General features: G+C 47.7%; 1 protein-coding gene across 1 annotated transcript in view; it reads right to left on the bottom strand.

The window, feature by feature from the left end:
* The window catches only part of atp2b3a (ATPase plasma membrane Ca2+ transporting 3a), a gene marked incomplete at both ends in the record, with an annotated part of 173,604 nt that overhangs the window by 107,981 nt on the left and 49,089 nt on the right, over window positions 1–16,534 (bottom strand). The window contains 2 exons of the mRNA XM_084333459.1: window positions 7,772–8,029; window positions 10,341–10,538. Of these exons, the coding sequence (XP_084189585.1) occupies window positions 7,772–8,029; window positions 10,341–10,538 (456 nt within the window). The remainder of the gene's footprint in view (window positions 1–7,771; window positions 8,030–10,340; window positions 10,539–16,534) is intronic.

Genomic DNA, 16,534 nt, shown 5'->3' on the forward strand with positions numbered 1-16,534 from the left:
AACTGGCCACCGTAAATGTCCAAACCCAACAGCCCCCCCCCCACCCCCTCCGAATAGACAGTCCCCTCCTCACCGTATGTATATATTTTCTCCCCACCGTATGTATATTTTTTCTCCTGATGTAAACAAGACAAAGTCTTTCTCTGGTCTGCATCCCCTTAACAATTGTGTGTATTGAGCCGTACTGTATTGTACCCATTCTGCAATCTGTTTCATTCATTCACCTAAACCAAGCTTTTCTAACAATCACATTGATGATTTTGTGAAGGCACATGTGTACATGGTATATACCTTTGATTTGGGTGTATTTGGGGTTTCAGGGGATCAACCAGAACGATTTGGGCTTATTGCATATAACGCGTCTTATCTTGCGATCTATGGAAAAAGACTATTAGATTATTTTGGAAATGGGCGATGTTTAGGCGTGTGATAAACTACAAACTAGAAACAAACTATTTTTGTACATGTTGGACTAGAAATAGTGTCTGTCAAATGAGCCATACTATTGTCTCCATAGCTATAATATAGAATATACAATAGCTCAGCAGAAATCGTGAAATATCGTGAAATAGGTCAAGAAAAGCTGGCGCTAGCCAGTGCAGATGGGGAAAGCTTGTGGCCATCAAAGAGTTAACAAAGCTTTACATGTATGTTTCCTCACTTCGTGAAGCACCTTGACTGAAACCTAGAGTACTAGAAACCTAGAGTACTAGAAACCTAGAGTACTAGAAACTAATGGCGCTTTTCCACTGCATGGTACCTACTCTACTCTACTCTACTCTACTCGGTATTTTCGGTTTTCCATTACCAAAGTACCTGGTACCAGGTACTTTTTCGGTACTTTTTGGGTACTTCTTTAGTCCTGCTCTGTCGTGGTTCCAAGCGGGTAGAACTGGTACTAGAAAAGTCACGTGAAACACTGCAGACCACTGATTGGTCAGAAGAGAGACGCGTCACTCGTTGGAGAGTCTGAACGAAAACAGAAAGCCGCCATCTTTAATGTCTCGCATAGGATTTCATTATGGTTGCAGCAGGCATAGATATATGGCAGCAGGCACAAGTTCAATAAACAAACGATACAGTCACTGTGTATTCTGCCTCATTTATTGATTAAACAAAACCGACATCAACACAATTTGCCACAGAGCGGAGAGTTTAGTCTCGCAAAAAGATCGCTGACTTGTTAAGGCTTAAGCTTATGTTGTGCTAGCGTTTTAGCATGGCTATCGTACATAGCGTGATCAATATAACTCGCTATTGATTGTTTGTATGAGTAACGTTAATGCTAGTTGAATAGACACAACGTGAGGTCATCACCATCCATTTTAAACCGGTTATTACCTAATGCTAACTGGTAACATTACAGCTTGTTAGCCTAATGCTAACGTTAACATTAGCATAGACAGCCTAGCTAACGTTAACGTTTGTAGAATAGACACAATGAGAGGTAACGTTAGCGTTAGCAGAATAGACACAACGAGAGTCTCGTTAATGTTGTTATTGATTGATTGAAAACTGTGTTTTACTCTGGCTTGCGCATAGCTCACGGACATAGCTATGCTGGAGCTCTCACAGAGCTATGGAGCTCTCAGCTGTACACCAGTAGCCCGCCTCCCCACACCGAGACAAACTGAGTACTTTATTTTAGTACCTGCAGTGGAAAAGGAACGAAGTACCAGGTACCTAAAGCGAGTAGAGTAGAGTAGGGTAGAGTAGAGTAGGTACCATGCAGTGGAAAAGCGCCATAAGAGTACTAGAAAGCCAAACATTTAGCGCTCATTGAACATCTAGCCGACGGAGATATGAGGCTTTCTCTCAGTTAGTTCAGGCAGGGCTACTCTACTACTCACACACCTGTAATCGAACCCAGGTGTCCGGCATAGGAAGTTGAAACATTGGCTATCTATAAACCCCTTCCCTCCCTTGGTCAAGGGAGATATCAGCCTGTGATGGATCATGGTTTATGTGGGTTTTATTTTAGTTTATTCTAAGGTGCTTTGGCTTTATTTCGTCTTTCTGTAAGGGACAGCTGTCTATTTCGTCTTTCTGTGAGGGACAGCTGTCAATCACTGGCCTCTGCAGTTATATTTCGTATTGGCATCGCGTCCCGCTCTTAAGCCATACCGAGATATACCTCATCTCATGTACCTATTGTACTCCATCAACGAATAAACCAAAATACACCCAGCACCTGCCAGGCCCCGCCCCTACTGCCGTACTATATTAGTACTGGGCATGGCCACCACTCACCCTTCCTCTATTTTCGTTTCCATCATAGCGTATGCAAGACGCCCTATGCAACTAGTTGATATGAAAAGTTTAGATAAATTAGGTTTGAGTGCTTACCGAAGATTTGCCTACCCCTGAAATCTTCGCGGCATGTTCTGGCGGTTCTGCGACTCTGCAGCGGGATGCATTTTCGATGCATCTAAGCGTCGAGTTCTGTAGTCTCCTTGTCTTGTTGACGGCAGACAGAGGGACAGCGTGTGAGGTGTAGCTATCGAGCTACCTCGCACAAGGTAGGACTTACGCCACTAGGCATTATCGCTGGTGTTAGTAAATGCTGCTTGTTGTGAGTTGTATTTTGCGCCAGGGGCAGGATGTTTGGGTAAACGTCCCTCTAAGAGGTGGACGTTTCCCAGGCTGTCCTGGAGCGCGCTGCTAATACTAAATGCTATAAATGCTGCGTCAATGTTCTACTGTTCCCCGCTGTGGGATGTCACTAGGCATGACAAATGCTGGCGTTTGTGATGTGTTCGAGTTGTCCCGAGAGACAACCGAGTGTGTATTGGCGCAAGCGGCGGGATATCTGGGTAAACGTTGTTGTTTTCCCCGTTATCCTGGAGCGCGCCGCTAACGCTATGCTATATTGGGCTACTGTTTTCTGTTCTGTCTCTCTGCTACGGGAAGGTCTGTCTATACTACGGTCTTCCCTCCTCTCAACCATTCATGCTGACGGTCAATCGGTGTCTACTGGGGGAGTATTGCGGGGGGGCTTTGTTTACCTTCATGGGTAAATGGGCTGAGGTCTAGGGCTGGTGTGTTGTTGTGAATATTATGAATGAATGCGGGACTGGTTCTCTCTGGTCCGCAATCCCTTAACGTTGTGTGAATGGGCTTGCCCATTCTACAGTATTTTTGTGGTGTTAGTTCATTTATTCAGTAACCCCTTCATGGTGCACACTACAGTGGAGGTTGCTGGTTGCAACCACCACTGGTGCTCCGTGTTAGCATCAGTCCTTTGCTTTTGACATGTTGAAACAGTGCCCCGCCCGGCCGACACCATGAGGTGGGTCGGCCCGGCGAGTGGCTGGTGGGCTGCTAAAGCCTGTACCGCCACGGTATGGAATTGGCAGCGATTAGTAACTGTGTTTCGAATTGCTGTTTTTTTCTATCAAAAAATTGTGTCTGGTGGCGGGGCCTTGAGGGCCAGCCGACGTCGACACATCGCGCGAGGTTGTTGACGTTATTAGCTTTGACCTAGCCGCAAGCTATAACCGCTCAGGGCTCCCCTCTCCGCAGAGGATCTTGGTCTTCCGCTGGAGCGCGGGCGGTATTGTCCTAGGCCCCACACCGCCTCACACCGCGCAGCCAGAAGAAGAGAGAGCACGGCCTCGTCAGCGGCAATGACGAGGCCCTTCACAGGCGGCCATGTTTTCCCCCGCCAGAGGTATCCTGGGCGTTGAATCGACAGGTGTCCACAAGGCCGACAGCCTTGGCGGCCGAGGGATCGGCCATGTTGGATGAGCTCGGCTTGGAATATACAAGCCGTCGACGTCCTGCCGCGAGCAGCCCGCTCTCCGATCACTCCCTCCCCCAACACCAGCGGAAAAAGGGGCTCTGATTGTTTCCTTTGGCTGCGGGCCGCGTGCCTTTGTTGAAGCGCGTGCGGCCCCACTTTTCGCTTCTCATGGGGACAGGGGCTGACACCCAGTTGATGGCTGAGCCTGGGTCTGTCCGTGAGAATGTTGTGCTGTCAAGCGGCTCCCACACCATAAGCTGTGTTGGTTGAGCCTGGTGTTACGTCCGTCAACTATAAGTGTTGTCAGCAGGGGGGCTCGAAACCTTTTTGAGGCACACAGTGCGGGCTTCCCCGACCTCGCCTTCGCCAGGCCAGGTATCATGTTGGTGCCTCCCACTCCCGCAAGATCGCAGTGGTCTGAAAAGAAGAGGTGCGTGTGATTTAGGTGGTAGTAATATCACTGCAGGGCTACGGTGTGTAGGAACCCATGGGGTCCTCACGCCTTGCATGTCCGGCTGCAGAACAACTCCTCAGCATGTTCTGGAGGGTTGTTCAGTGGGGGGGCTTTTGTCACCTAGATTGATGTCAGCTTCCCCCGTATCAAACCGGCCCTTTCTGTCGGGGTCCCCCCTTGGGTGCGATTGCCTCGTGGGTAGTGTCAGGTTCTGACCCGACTCCACGGAACGCTCTGCTCGCACGGGTCCAGGGTTGGCTACGCACAGCGGGTGGGACCGGCCGCCTATCTGGGACTTGTATTTACACAACCCCACCCGTTTTCGGGTTTGGTACAGACCCTATTGTCAGGGTCACCAGCAGTGACAGCTCTGGTCAACGAGATCCAATCTCTGTGGATGAAGCAAGCCATCGTCGTGGCGTTTTCCTCCCGGTGTTCTCTGGTGCCTGAGAAATCGGAAGGGGGGGGTGTCAGACCCATGTTGCACCTGTCCCATGGGAAGGTTCAGCATTTTTTGGATCGTCTCCTACCTCCAACACTGTCAGGTGGGGGTCTGGTTCTCCTCCATAGACCTGTAGGATGCGTATTCGCATCTCCGATCTTCCATCCTAGGGCTTACCTACGCTTCCTTTGCAGGGTTAGCGTATGAGTACCAGAGGCTGCCGTTCGGTTTTCTCTGGCTCCCCGCATCTTCACCAAGTGCGTGGAGGCCGCACTGGGGCCTCTGCGTCGTCAGGGGTTACGAAGTGTATTCTGCCCTGACGACGTTCTGGTCCTTGGCAGTCAAGGTGGATCGTCAGGTCTCGTACCAGGCAGGTTCCTACCAGCCTGGGGTTTGCTGTAGACTGGAAGTAGAGTACTCCTCTTCCCAGTCAACGGTTGGAGTGCTATGGGCATCCCTCTCAGAGCGTGTTGTCGACACGCTCGGGAGGTTCCGTCCTAGGACGGTTACGGCGCTGTCCGTGATACGCCTGCTCGGTATGATGGCATCTGCTCATTCCGTGGTCCCTCTTGGCCTCCTCTTCACCCCAGGAGGGGGTTACGGAGGTGGGTTTTCCAGTATGGAAATAGACCCGGTGAGAGGCAAGTGGAAGCGGCTAAGGTTCCCGTGTCAGTACTGGGGGACCTCGCCCCTGGGGAGGGCCTGGGGTCCTCACCAGGGGGGTCCCCATGGGCAGTAGGCTGTCACACGTCACGTTTTTCACCGACGCCTCCCTCGCTGGAGACGCATCGGGCCAACGCAGTAGGGGGCAGCTGGCAAACCGTGCTGCCCGGTCTGCGCTACGTTCAATGTGTTGGTATTGAAAGCGGTCCTTCTGGTCCTCAAACGGTGTTGATCAGGATGGACAATACAACGTCAGTGTCGTATATCGACAGACAGGGAGGAGTACGCTCCCCCCGTCTGCACCGGGCGGCGGGCGGCTGGCTATGGGCGTTCTCCATCTGCGCAGCCTGAGGGCTCTCCACATCCCCGGCAGGGTGAATGTGGGTACAGGTGTAATGTCGCAGGGCGGCCCTCACCCTGACGGGTGGGGATTACGTCCGGACATAGTCAGGCAGGTCTGGGACCGATGCCGTACCGCCTGGGATTCTTTCCCCCATACATCTGTTAGGTCAGTTGTTGGGGCGGGTACGTTGAGGAGCGCAGGTCCTTGATCCTGATTGTGTCGGACCGGGGCGCAGCTGTGTGGTTCCCGGTCCTGATCCAGCTCTTGGTATCCCGTCATGGCCTGTTCCTTGGTCATCGCGGGCCCTCTCTCAAGCGCACGGGTCTCTGTGTTAGTTCCCTGTGCTGGGCCAGCTGCTGGTGAGTTGGCTGGTGAGAGGGTGAGTCTGGAGAGGATGGATCCTTCTGTGGTTGGTACCATCCGGAACGCGCATGCTCCTTCCACTATCGCGGGTTACGCGGGTAAGTGGCGTATTTTCCAAGAGTGGTGTAAGGCCACCCTCTTGTTAAGCGTTTCCTGCTTGGCGTTGACGCCTTAAGCCGGTGAAACGCTCTTTGGCTCCGAGCTGGGATCTTCAATTGGTCCTCGGTCGGTTGTCCCTGGCCCCGTTTGAGCCTCTTGAGCAAGCGCTGTTGGAACGGCTGTCGTTCGAAGACTGCGTTCTTGCTGGCCATCACCTCCGCTAAAACGCGTGGGTGTGCTTTGTGCTCTCTCGGTACGGCCAGAGTGCCTGTCTTTTCGTTCCGATAGCGGTGCCACTCTGCGGCCTAATCCAGCTTTTGTGCCTAAAAATATCCGGAGTGTTTTCTGCTCCAGGGATATTATGGTTCAGGCGTTTCATCCGCCTCCTCACGCTAGTGAGTTGGAGGCGGGCCGTCACCTGTCATGTCCGGTCCGGGCTTGGGGGTTACCTCAGCCGTACTCAGGGCCTCAGGGCTACCGGTCAGTTGTCTGTTACGGTGGTTCTCGTGCTGGTAAGGCACTATCGAAACAGCGCCTGTCCCATTGGTTGTGCGAGGGCATTGCCCTTTGCTACACGTTGGCCGGGCTGGCTCCCCCTGGGGGCGTCAGGGCGCACTCCACTCGTGGTGTGGCAGCCTCTGCCGCTCTGCTGGGTGGGGCCTCGGTGGAGGACATCTGTGCTGCAGCTTCATGGTCCTCCCCAGGTCCCTTCGTAAGGTTTTACCTCATGGACATGACCGGGGTTTCTGTCTCCCAGGCGGTTCTGAGGTCTGTGGCCTCTCCTGCTTCCCGTCCTTTGGTGGGGTAGCAGGGGTGTGTGGGTATGGGCCACAGTGTGTTGTGTCACAGAATAAAAAACTATAACTAGGCGGCCATGCGCTCTACCCCATATCTCGGTATGGCTTAAGAGCGGGACGCGATGCCAATACGAAATATAACGACAGGTTATGTATATAACCTAGTTATATGAGTACTGGCTAAGCGTCCCGCTCTTAGCGTGCCCTGAGTTCCCTTGGGGAAACTTTTCTTTGGAAACAATTTTTTCCGAGGAAGAGTGAGTGGTGGCCATGCCCAGTACTAATATAGTACGGCAGTAGGGGCGGGGCCTGGCAGATGCTGGGTGTATTTTGGTTTATTCGTTGATGGAGTACAATAGGTACATGAGATGAGGTATATCTCGGTATGGCTTAAGAGCGGGACGCTTAGCCAGTACTCATATAACTCATTAATCGTTAATTGCCATGAGGCATGGCAGGTGTGTGGGCTTGATTTCCACCTAATTGGTGTCAGGTGTGCAGTGCCTTTAAGTAGGTTTGGTTGACTGTGTTCGGATGCTTGTCCATTTCATGTTTTTCCCTCAATAGTAGAGGAGTGTCCCAAGCTCATGCTTATAGGGTTTTCTCTGTCTCTAGTGCTATTTTTACCCAGTTATCTTATACTGGTGTTTTGTGTTTCCTACAGTTTTTATTTGTATTTATTTTATTCTTGTGTTTTCCCCCACCCTCTCTCATCGCTCAGGGATTCCAATGGTTACCCCTCTGTGTGTGTCCTACCCCCCCCCCCCCCCCCCCCCCCCCCCCCCCCCAATCCTGACCCAGCCTTACTGGGCTTCCGGCGTGGCTACTCTACTTCCCATGTCCCGGTACCGTAGGAAGGCTGACTGACCATATTTGATCTGCGCCACATCACCCACGACCATGTCTGCCACGGGGATCTGGATGACGGTGCCGTTCCGCACCACAGCGAAGCGTTGCTCCTGCTCGATGCGGCTCTGCAGCCCTCGGAACTGCTTCTCTTTGCTCCAGTCATTGAAGGCTGTCACCAGCACCACGCAGACGACCGACAACAGGATGGCCGCCCCCTCGATCCAGCCGGCCTCCGCCTCGCCATCATCCTCTGTACCGGTGGCCACATTCCCGCACACTGGCCAGAGGGAGGGTAGGGGTCAAGATGGTAATGGGTTGAACTGAGGTCTTCTGTCAATAAGGCTCTACTAAGAAATCCTTAGTCAATGGGGGACTGTATTACGTATGGCTGCCTCCATGTTTCATGTCATCCAGTCATATACTCCACAATGCAAAGTATCTAACTAGCTCTGTTGCTGTTGACATTTGCTACAAAATCTTAGCACTGCTATGTCAGCTAAATGTTCCATCTAATGCTAGCTAGTGTTAAGAAAAATGGTCTTTGATGGAGAATTATGTGGTGTTAGGAATGAGGGGGATATGATAGCGGTCTACATTTTCCTTCCTGTGATTCTCCTTTCATATAAGCTGCTTTTCATTGAAAGAAATAATATATGGGTTAAGCATTGATTGATGGGTATGTGGGAGTGAGTGGGCATGTGTGCACTGGAAGCAGGAACTAAAATCCAATAAGGCTCAGCTGGTGTTCCCAGATGGATGTTGAAGCTTGTGACACACAATGGAATGAGAGAAAAGCTACTCTATGTGAATGCCCATGAACTTTGTTTGTTTTGAAAATCTGTGTTTGTTTTGTCCCTGGACCAATCAACTATGAAAAAACCAACTGTTATCATATCGACCAATGCCCGGTCGTGCCTCGGGAAGGCCCAGACAGAGCCAGCCAAGCCTGTGATCTTTTGTATGAGTTGGTAAGCTAACCCTACTGTTATTTCTCTGTCTTCTTTGAAAACCAGACCATTTATTCTGTTTCCTCGTCTTTTCCTTAATACACTTCAATATTATTGAAATGAGTGAAATTATGGAATTCATATACACAAGAATAATGATTCTTGTAAAGGCAAGAATGACTTGTAATCCTTAAAATCATGACAAGTCAAAGTCCTTCATTCAATCTTTCACTTTGGCAAAAGTATTTAAGTATTTGATATGTACTTAAAGGTGCACTCTGTAGTTTTGTGAGAATCAGATAAATTAATGATTTCTAAGGTATATTTTCATAACTGAATAAACAAACTGTCCTCAGAGGAAACTTGGATCCCTGGAACATTGTTTGAAGTGAGCTAGCCCCTTTCGTGACTTTCGGTTTGCAAGCCTGTGGCTTTTGTGACCGGAGTCACTTGCCCACCCGCCCCGATCACCCAGTAGCGAAACGACCAAGCGTCGTCAAGGGGCTCGCGGTGTGTCAAGAATACATCAGATCTGAATTTCAAAGATACCCAGCGTACAATATGGGTCTAACACAGCTTCACGATGGGGTCTGGAAGCTCGGAGTTGCTAATAAACAGTTTAAAACATTGTTACTCGACGAGTGGTATTTACAGACCGAACGTCCATCTCCGCCGTTGGTGTCACAGCGCATGCGCACCATGCCGCGTTCACGTTACTGGGAAGAAGCGGAAGAACCAGTTTCCGACTGGGAAAAACCATTCACGTCAGCCTCCTAGTGGTAATTCCTACTAGGACATATGGGATTCTTTTATAGACCCCATATCTCCCACTTCGCGTCACGAATTGCGGAAGTATGGATGTGGGCGTTTCATCCATAGATATATATAGAGTCAAAGCGTGAAGGCTTCCTAGTTGTAGCAACGAGATGTCCTCTGGTTCTTCCGCTTCTTCCCAGTAACGTGAACGCGGCATGGTGCGCATGCGCTGTGACACCAACGGCGGAGATGGACGTTCGGTCTGTAAATACCACTCGTCGAGTAACAATGTTTTAAACTGTTTATTAGCAACTCCGAGCTTCCAGACCCCATCGTGAAGCTGTGTTAGACCCATATTGTACGCTGGGTATCTTTGAAATTCAGATCTGATGTATTCTTGACACACCGCGAGCCCCTTGACGACGCTTGGTCGTTTCGCTACTGGGTGATCGGGGCGGGTGGGCAAGTGACTCCGGTCACAAAAGCCACAGGCTTGCAAACCGAAAGTCACGAAAGGGGCTAGAAGTGAGCAAGCTACTGTAGCTGAAACGTTACTATTTCATTGCTGTTGTTTACAAAGGCAGGGCTTACATTTGGTTCACATTGTGATGGTTTGCGAACACAACCTGACGTCTGACCTATGAGTCATGACCTAGTGGGAAATGGCATAAACATTTTCACAAATTTCACTAAAACGAATTTGCTTGTATTTGAAAGTCTATGGTGGGGGGGGAAAAAGCAATGATCTCGATCCTACAAATTAATTGTCGTCGGCTCCTACAATTGTGATCACTCGATTATGCAATAATTGCAGCAGCCCTAATGATGCCATTTACAACAACCATCACCAAGTGATCTGAGCTGAGGATTAGGTGACAGACTTACCATCACTCTCCTCGCCGGGTGGCTGGTAGAAGGACAAACCCAGAGAGATGATGGCAGCGATCTCCAGGATGATGAGTGTCACGTCCTGCAGGGCCTCCCACACCAGATGCAGGAAGGTCTTTGGCTTCTTTGGCGGAATGAAGTTCTGTCCAAACACCTGCGTACGCTTCTCTAGGTCAGTGGGGTTGTCTGAGAGACCTTAGTTGGAGAAGCAAAGGGGAGAGGAAGGGTGTCAAGTCAAATGTATTCATAAAGCACAATTAAAAACAACTCACGTTGACCAAGGTACTGTAACTGAGTTAGCCGGATAATCTTCAGGATAACTTGACATAAGTCAAGCTTTTCGGTTCCACAAAGCAGGCTTGTCTAAATCACTATGGCAACAGATCGAAAAATTTGAAAGTTAGCTGGATATAAGCTGGCCACTCCCTCGGAACAAAATGGCAGCTCCCTTCCTCAGAGATTGATTGATTGAAAACTGTAACAGATTGCAGAATGGGGTACAATACAGTACGGCTCAATACACACAATTGTTAAGGGGATGCAGACGAAGAGAAAGACTTTCGTCTTGTTTACATCAGGGTCCCCCATTTTCAATTCATAATGACATTTATGAAATACACAACATACAGATATACAGATATATATCATGACATTTATGACATACAGATATACAGTACTGTTACATTTGTGACATACAAGATATGAAAATATACAGTACTGTTAAACAGAGATCCTAACAGAAAATATATACATACGAGGGGGAGGAAACTGTACATTGGGAGGGGGTGGGTTGGTGGGAGGGGGTGTTTGGACATTTACGGGGGCCAGTTTCGAATTGCAGCCTCCCGTAGGTGCTCTTTGATCCCATTATACCATTCTGAATAATGTTTTTGCGAGATGATTTCAAGAATGTATTGATTTCATAGAATGTGTAAAATAGGCCTATAATTAAAAACAATAAAAATACATTAAACTGGTAAAAATAAATGCTTTTGAAATGTAAAATAATAGACCTAAAATGCTGATAAATCATATTCAGCCTATGGATTTCCTACATACTGCACAACACCTGTTTGAGCTGCGGGATGAGGCGTGCTTGTCCCACCTCCGATGCCAACTGGATATCAATTGAGGGGGAATACGCACAGCTATCCGTCATTTAGATCTACCTACCTATTTGAAAAAACATTATCTGCACTGACTTATATAAAAAATAAGTACAGATCACGTCTTAATGTGGAGGATGATCTCCGAGTCGCTGTCTCCAAAATTAAACCCAGACTGGACTTGTTGTGCTTCAAGCATATGCCCATCCATCTCATTAGGTGAGTTGAACATTAGCCTTCTAAACGCGCTATATGTATTCATTTTATGGTTGTTTGATTATTGTGTTATTTTGTGTAGTTATTGTGCATGTTAAAAGCCTCCAATGCGTGCGTGTGAACGTTTGCATGTTTCAACCACCTCCTATAATAGTGGGGGTTGCGGCTCTCTGACACCGTTATTTCGGGGGGTTGCGGCCTGAAACCTTTGGGAATGATGTATTTATATATTACATGATACCTAAGCGCATACAGTACAGATATCCTCATAAGTATCTATTAATTTGTATCAATTAGATACTCTTTGGGCTTGTTTTTATCTACTTATTCTGAAAGAGTTGAAATAATTATTTTCGCTAGCAAGATCTCATTCGATTATTCATTCCATTAAGCCTATTGCCAGCAGGCACATTTAAATAAATATAATCTGATTGATTGGGGTAATGAGTGACTTAAAATTTGCCTATAGATATTGTTGAATGTCGGATATTGCGTATTGGCTAGACATCATAACCTGGACTATACAGTATATAGAGAGAAGGAATAAAACGCTGTGAGACAGGATTCGTGTATCAAGGAAGCAACATTTTTATTTGTGAAGGTCGCTCTTATATACACACACTCAGCTGGTCGTAATGAGTCAATCACTCAGCTGGTGTCAATCAGTCAATCACTCTGAATGGATGACGGGAGAGCACACTCATTATTGTCAACACCCCCACTTGCTATCCTACTGACCTATCTAAACTGGAGAAGGAAAAATAATAACAAAAACAATTTAATAACAATCAGTTATTGTAACACTTTTACATCCCATTAAACAAACGAAGGCCGTCATTGATATGGTTTCTCTCCTGAGTGAAACAAGAACATAAGTCATTAGATTTCATTATTTACACAGTCCGTTTTTTCACTGGCACTCTTTTATAACTTTTGAAATAAACAAGAAAAACAAAAAATGTGACCACTTGGTCACTACTCACACTGATGTGGTTTCTCTCCCAAACATAACCTTTGAGAACCTATTTAGTTTGTCCTTAGTTGCTGGTTTGGTAAATACATCAGCCACCATTTGATCTGTGGGACAGTATCGCAAACAGATCTGTCCATTTAGTACTGTAGATCTGATAAAATGGTACTTTATGTCTGTGTTTGCATCTTTGTCTGCGGACTGGGTTCTTAGCTAATGCTATGGTTCCCTGATTGTCCTCATGGACAATGGGTGGTGCTTACTTACACATATACATGCATCCATATGTGTCAGCAGTTGTACCAGGTGTAAACACTCTTGGGTGGTTGCAGCTAGTGCCATGTACTCTGCTTCACATGTGGACAATGCCACCGTCTGTTGCTTTTTGGTCTTCCATGAGACCAATGGACCAGTCTCATGTAGACTAACACAGTACCCTGTTGTGCTGCGTCGGTCTGTGACATCTGCTGCCCAGTCCGCATCACTGTAAGCCTGTAACCTCAAATCAGAATTACACTTCTTGTAACACAACATTTTATCACTGGTGCCCTTTAAGAACCTCAATACATGTTTGACAGTAGCCCAATGTTCCTCAGTTGGTTTGTTAAAATACTGAGACAGTTTACTCACTATGAAACACAGATCTGGCCTAGTACACATAGTAAGATAGATTAGGCTACCGACCACCTCTCTGTACCGGGTGACATTGTTCATTATTCCTGCCCCTTCAGTGTAATCGAGTGCCCGCTCACATGGTGTTGATCTGGGTTTACAGTCCTGCATGTCAAACCTCTCTAGCATGTTCTTTACACATTGCTTCTGTGACATTGTCACACATCCATCGCACTGTTCAAAGTCGATTCCTAGGAAGTGTGTCAATCTGCCCATATCCTTCATCTGAAATTTCTTTGTGAGCATCTCTTTTACAGCCTTCATTGCATTCTCATTACTGGCTGCAAGAACCAAATCATCAACCCATATAATCATGATTACCTTCTCATGCTCAGTTTCTCTTGTATATACACAGTGATCAGCAGGGTTTTGCACAAATTCATTCACAATTAGATAGTCATGTAACATGTTGTTCCAATTCCGGCCAGACTGTTTTAGACCATACAGTGACTTCTCTAGTTTACACACCAATGTCTCTGTGCCAGATGCATGTTCATAACCCTCTGGCTGTTCCATGTATATCTCATAATCTATCGGTGCATGTAGGTAGGCAGTTTTAACGTCCATCTGATTTAAAATCAAATTTTCTTGTCAGGTCGGCTGTGGGAGAAAAAATCTCTCCATAGTCAACACCCCTTTTCTGACTGTAGCCTTTAGCAACATATCGTGCCTTGTATTTATCTGTACCATCTGCATTTTTCTTGATAGCATACACCCATCGACCCCCCACTGCAACTTTGCCCTGTGGCAAGTTGGTCAAAGTAAATGTACCGTTCTCTCTCAGTGATTGCATTTCATCCTCCATGGCTCTGACCCATTCCTTTGATTCGGGTGACTTCACTGCATCACTGTAAGTTAAAGGTATGTTACACAACATTTTGTAACAATAATCAACATTAACCTGTGTCTGGGCTTGACTTACTTCATATACACTATCACCAAAATAATCTGGCTTCTTCCGGTCCCTAGAAGGATAGCGTGGAGACTCCTGTTTGACCTCCTGTTCCTCCCTAGCCTGATCCTGGCTGTTCTCTGGCCTGGTCACAGTAATCTGCTGTTTAGCAGTCTCTGGACTAGCATCCATTTGTTTGCTTGTGCTAGCCCTAAGTGGCCCACCAAAATCCTCATCATCTATGGATATCTCAGTCTGTGTCTGCTGCTCACCTACTGTTTTTGGCATAAATTTGACCAGCCTGTGTTTCCTCACCTTTCCACTGTCGGGGTAGAAAACCAGGTAAGCTGGGCTCTTCTTGTCATGCCCGACAAAGAAGCCCTTCTCACTCCTAGGGTCTAACTTTTTCTTGTGCTGTCTGTAGGCATAACACAGAGTTCCAAACTTCTGCATCCTAGACATATTAGGACATTTCCCTGTCAGCAGCATGTGAGGTGTCTGTTTAGTGCGATTGTTAAAACATCTATTCCTTACATGAGCTGCAGTCTGTACTGCATAAGGCCATAATGCTTTTGGGAGCTTGCTCTCTAATAGCATGCATCTAGCCATGTCGAAAAGAGTCCTAAACTGGCGTTCTGCAGTACCATTCTGATGTGGCGAATATGGTGATGACGTCTCATGCTTTATACCATTTTTCCTCAGTAGCCCTTGGTACTCTTTACCAGTGTATTCTGTACCATTATCAGACCGGATGCGTCTGATCCTCCCATATGAGGCGGTGTCAGCTATGAACTGCTCTGTTGCTTGCACAGTATCACTCTTATGCTTCAGATGATAGATAAACACAGTACTTGAGTAGTCGTCAGTAAACGAAAGTGTAAATCTATGCCCATCTATGGACACTGGGTCAATAGGACCTGCTAGGTCTGTGTGCACCAACTCTAGAACCTTTTTGGCTCTCACATCAGGCTTCCTGTTGAAGCTTTGTACAAACTTTCCCTGAGTGCACACTTCACAGTTCAGTTTAGACTTGTCAATTTTCCCTTTAATAGTCATACCATCAACAATAGGCTGGAGTTTCTCAACATCAGCATAATTGCAGTGTCCTAGAATTTCATGCCATGTCTGTATATCAAAACAGCCCTTGCTCTGATCACATTGGTCATCCACCATGGGCAAATAATACAGCCTATTATGCTCATGGATGTGAAATTCAGTACCGTCTCTGTGCTGTAGGACGTCTTCTCCTTGTCTGAAGATCACAGTGGCTCCAGTACCAGTGGTGGCTGCTCTCACAGAGAAGATGTCCTGCGGGAATGAGGGGATGTACAGCGCCCCTCTCAGTGTTGTAGTCAGTCGCCTGCCTCTGCTGTCAATCAAGCACACCTCCGCGTCCCCTCTGCGCTCTGCGACCCCGTTGCTCCTTGTGCCGTCAGCCAACTCCACGCAGTGAGACTCGGCCTGGAATCCGTCATCGAATACCTTGAACTTGGCCAGGTCGGTGATTATATGCGCAGTCGCACCGGTGTCCACCATCAGGCCCTTCTTCTTAACACCACGTCCTGGATCGCCTTCCCTCGTCAGAAACGCATATGTGTTTTTGTCATGACAACTCACTTTCACAGACACGCCTCGCACATCGTTCTGCTCCTGTCTCCGTCTGCAGGTCGCCCCTTGATGTGTGGAGCTTTTACAGTGGTGACACCACAGCTTGCGTCGACAGGTCCTTCTCATATGCCCACTTTGGCCACATCTGTAGCATATAATGTCTGTACGCTGTGCGCTCTGAATGCGCGGGCTCTGGGCATTCTGTGCACCCCGGTCAGACAGGGCTTGGGCTCGCATAACATTGTCATCCGATGTGGTAACGCGCATTTTCTCAGTGTCCTCAAAACTCCTGAGCTTAGTTTTAAACTCAGAAAACACTATAGTCTCATCACTCTGTGTGACATGTATCGCAAAGGGTTTAAATGCCTCGGGCAGTCCTTTTAATACCATAGCCACGAGTAGACTATCACTCAAAATCTCATTTGCGTTTCTCAGTGCAGTTATTGCCCTTTCTGCCCGAATTACATAGTCAGTCACCGTTTCACTGCTAGACTTGTGCAGTGTAGTCAGCTCTATATAGAGACTGATAATCCTTGGCTTCCCTGAACCTGCATAATAATTGCGCAATATTCCGATGGCTTTCCGCCCATCATCAGACGCTTCTCGCATTACCAGCGATAAACTCTTATCGTCCAGAAACTGGATGAGCTCTGCGTATATCAATGCGTTTTTCTCACCATCTTCTCTCAACTCGACAGCAGACGCCTCGTCAGGGAGATCCGTTTCG

Source organism: Notolepis coatsorum, assembly GCF_963971535.1.
Source record: "Notolepis coatsorum genome assembly, chromosome: 17".
NCBI lineage: Eukaryota > Metazoa > Chordata > Actinopteri > Aulopiformes > Paralepididae > Notolepis > Notolepis coatsorum.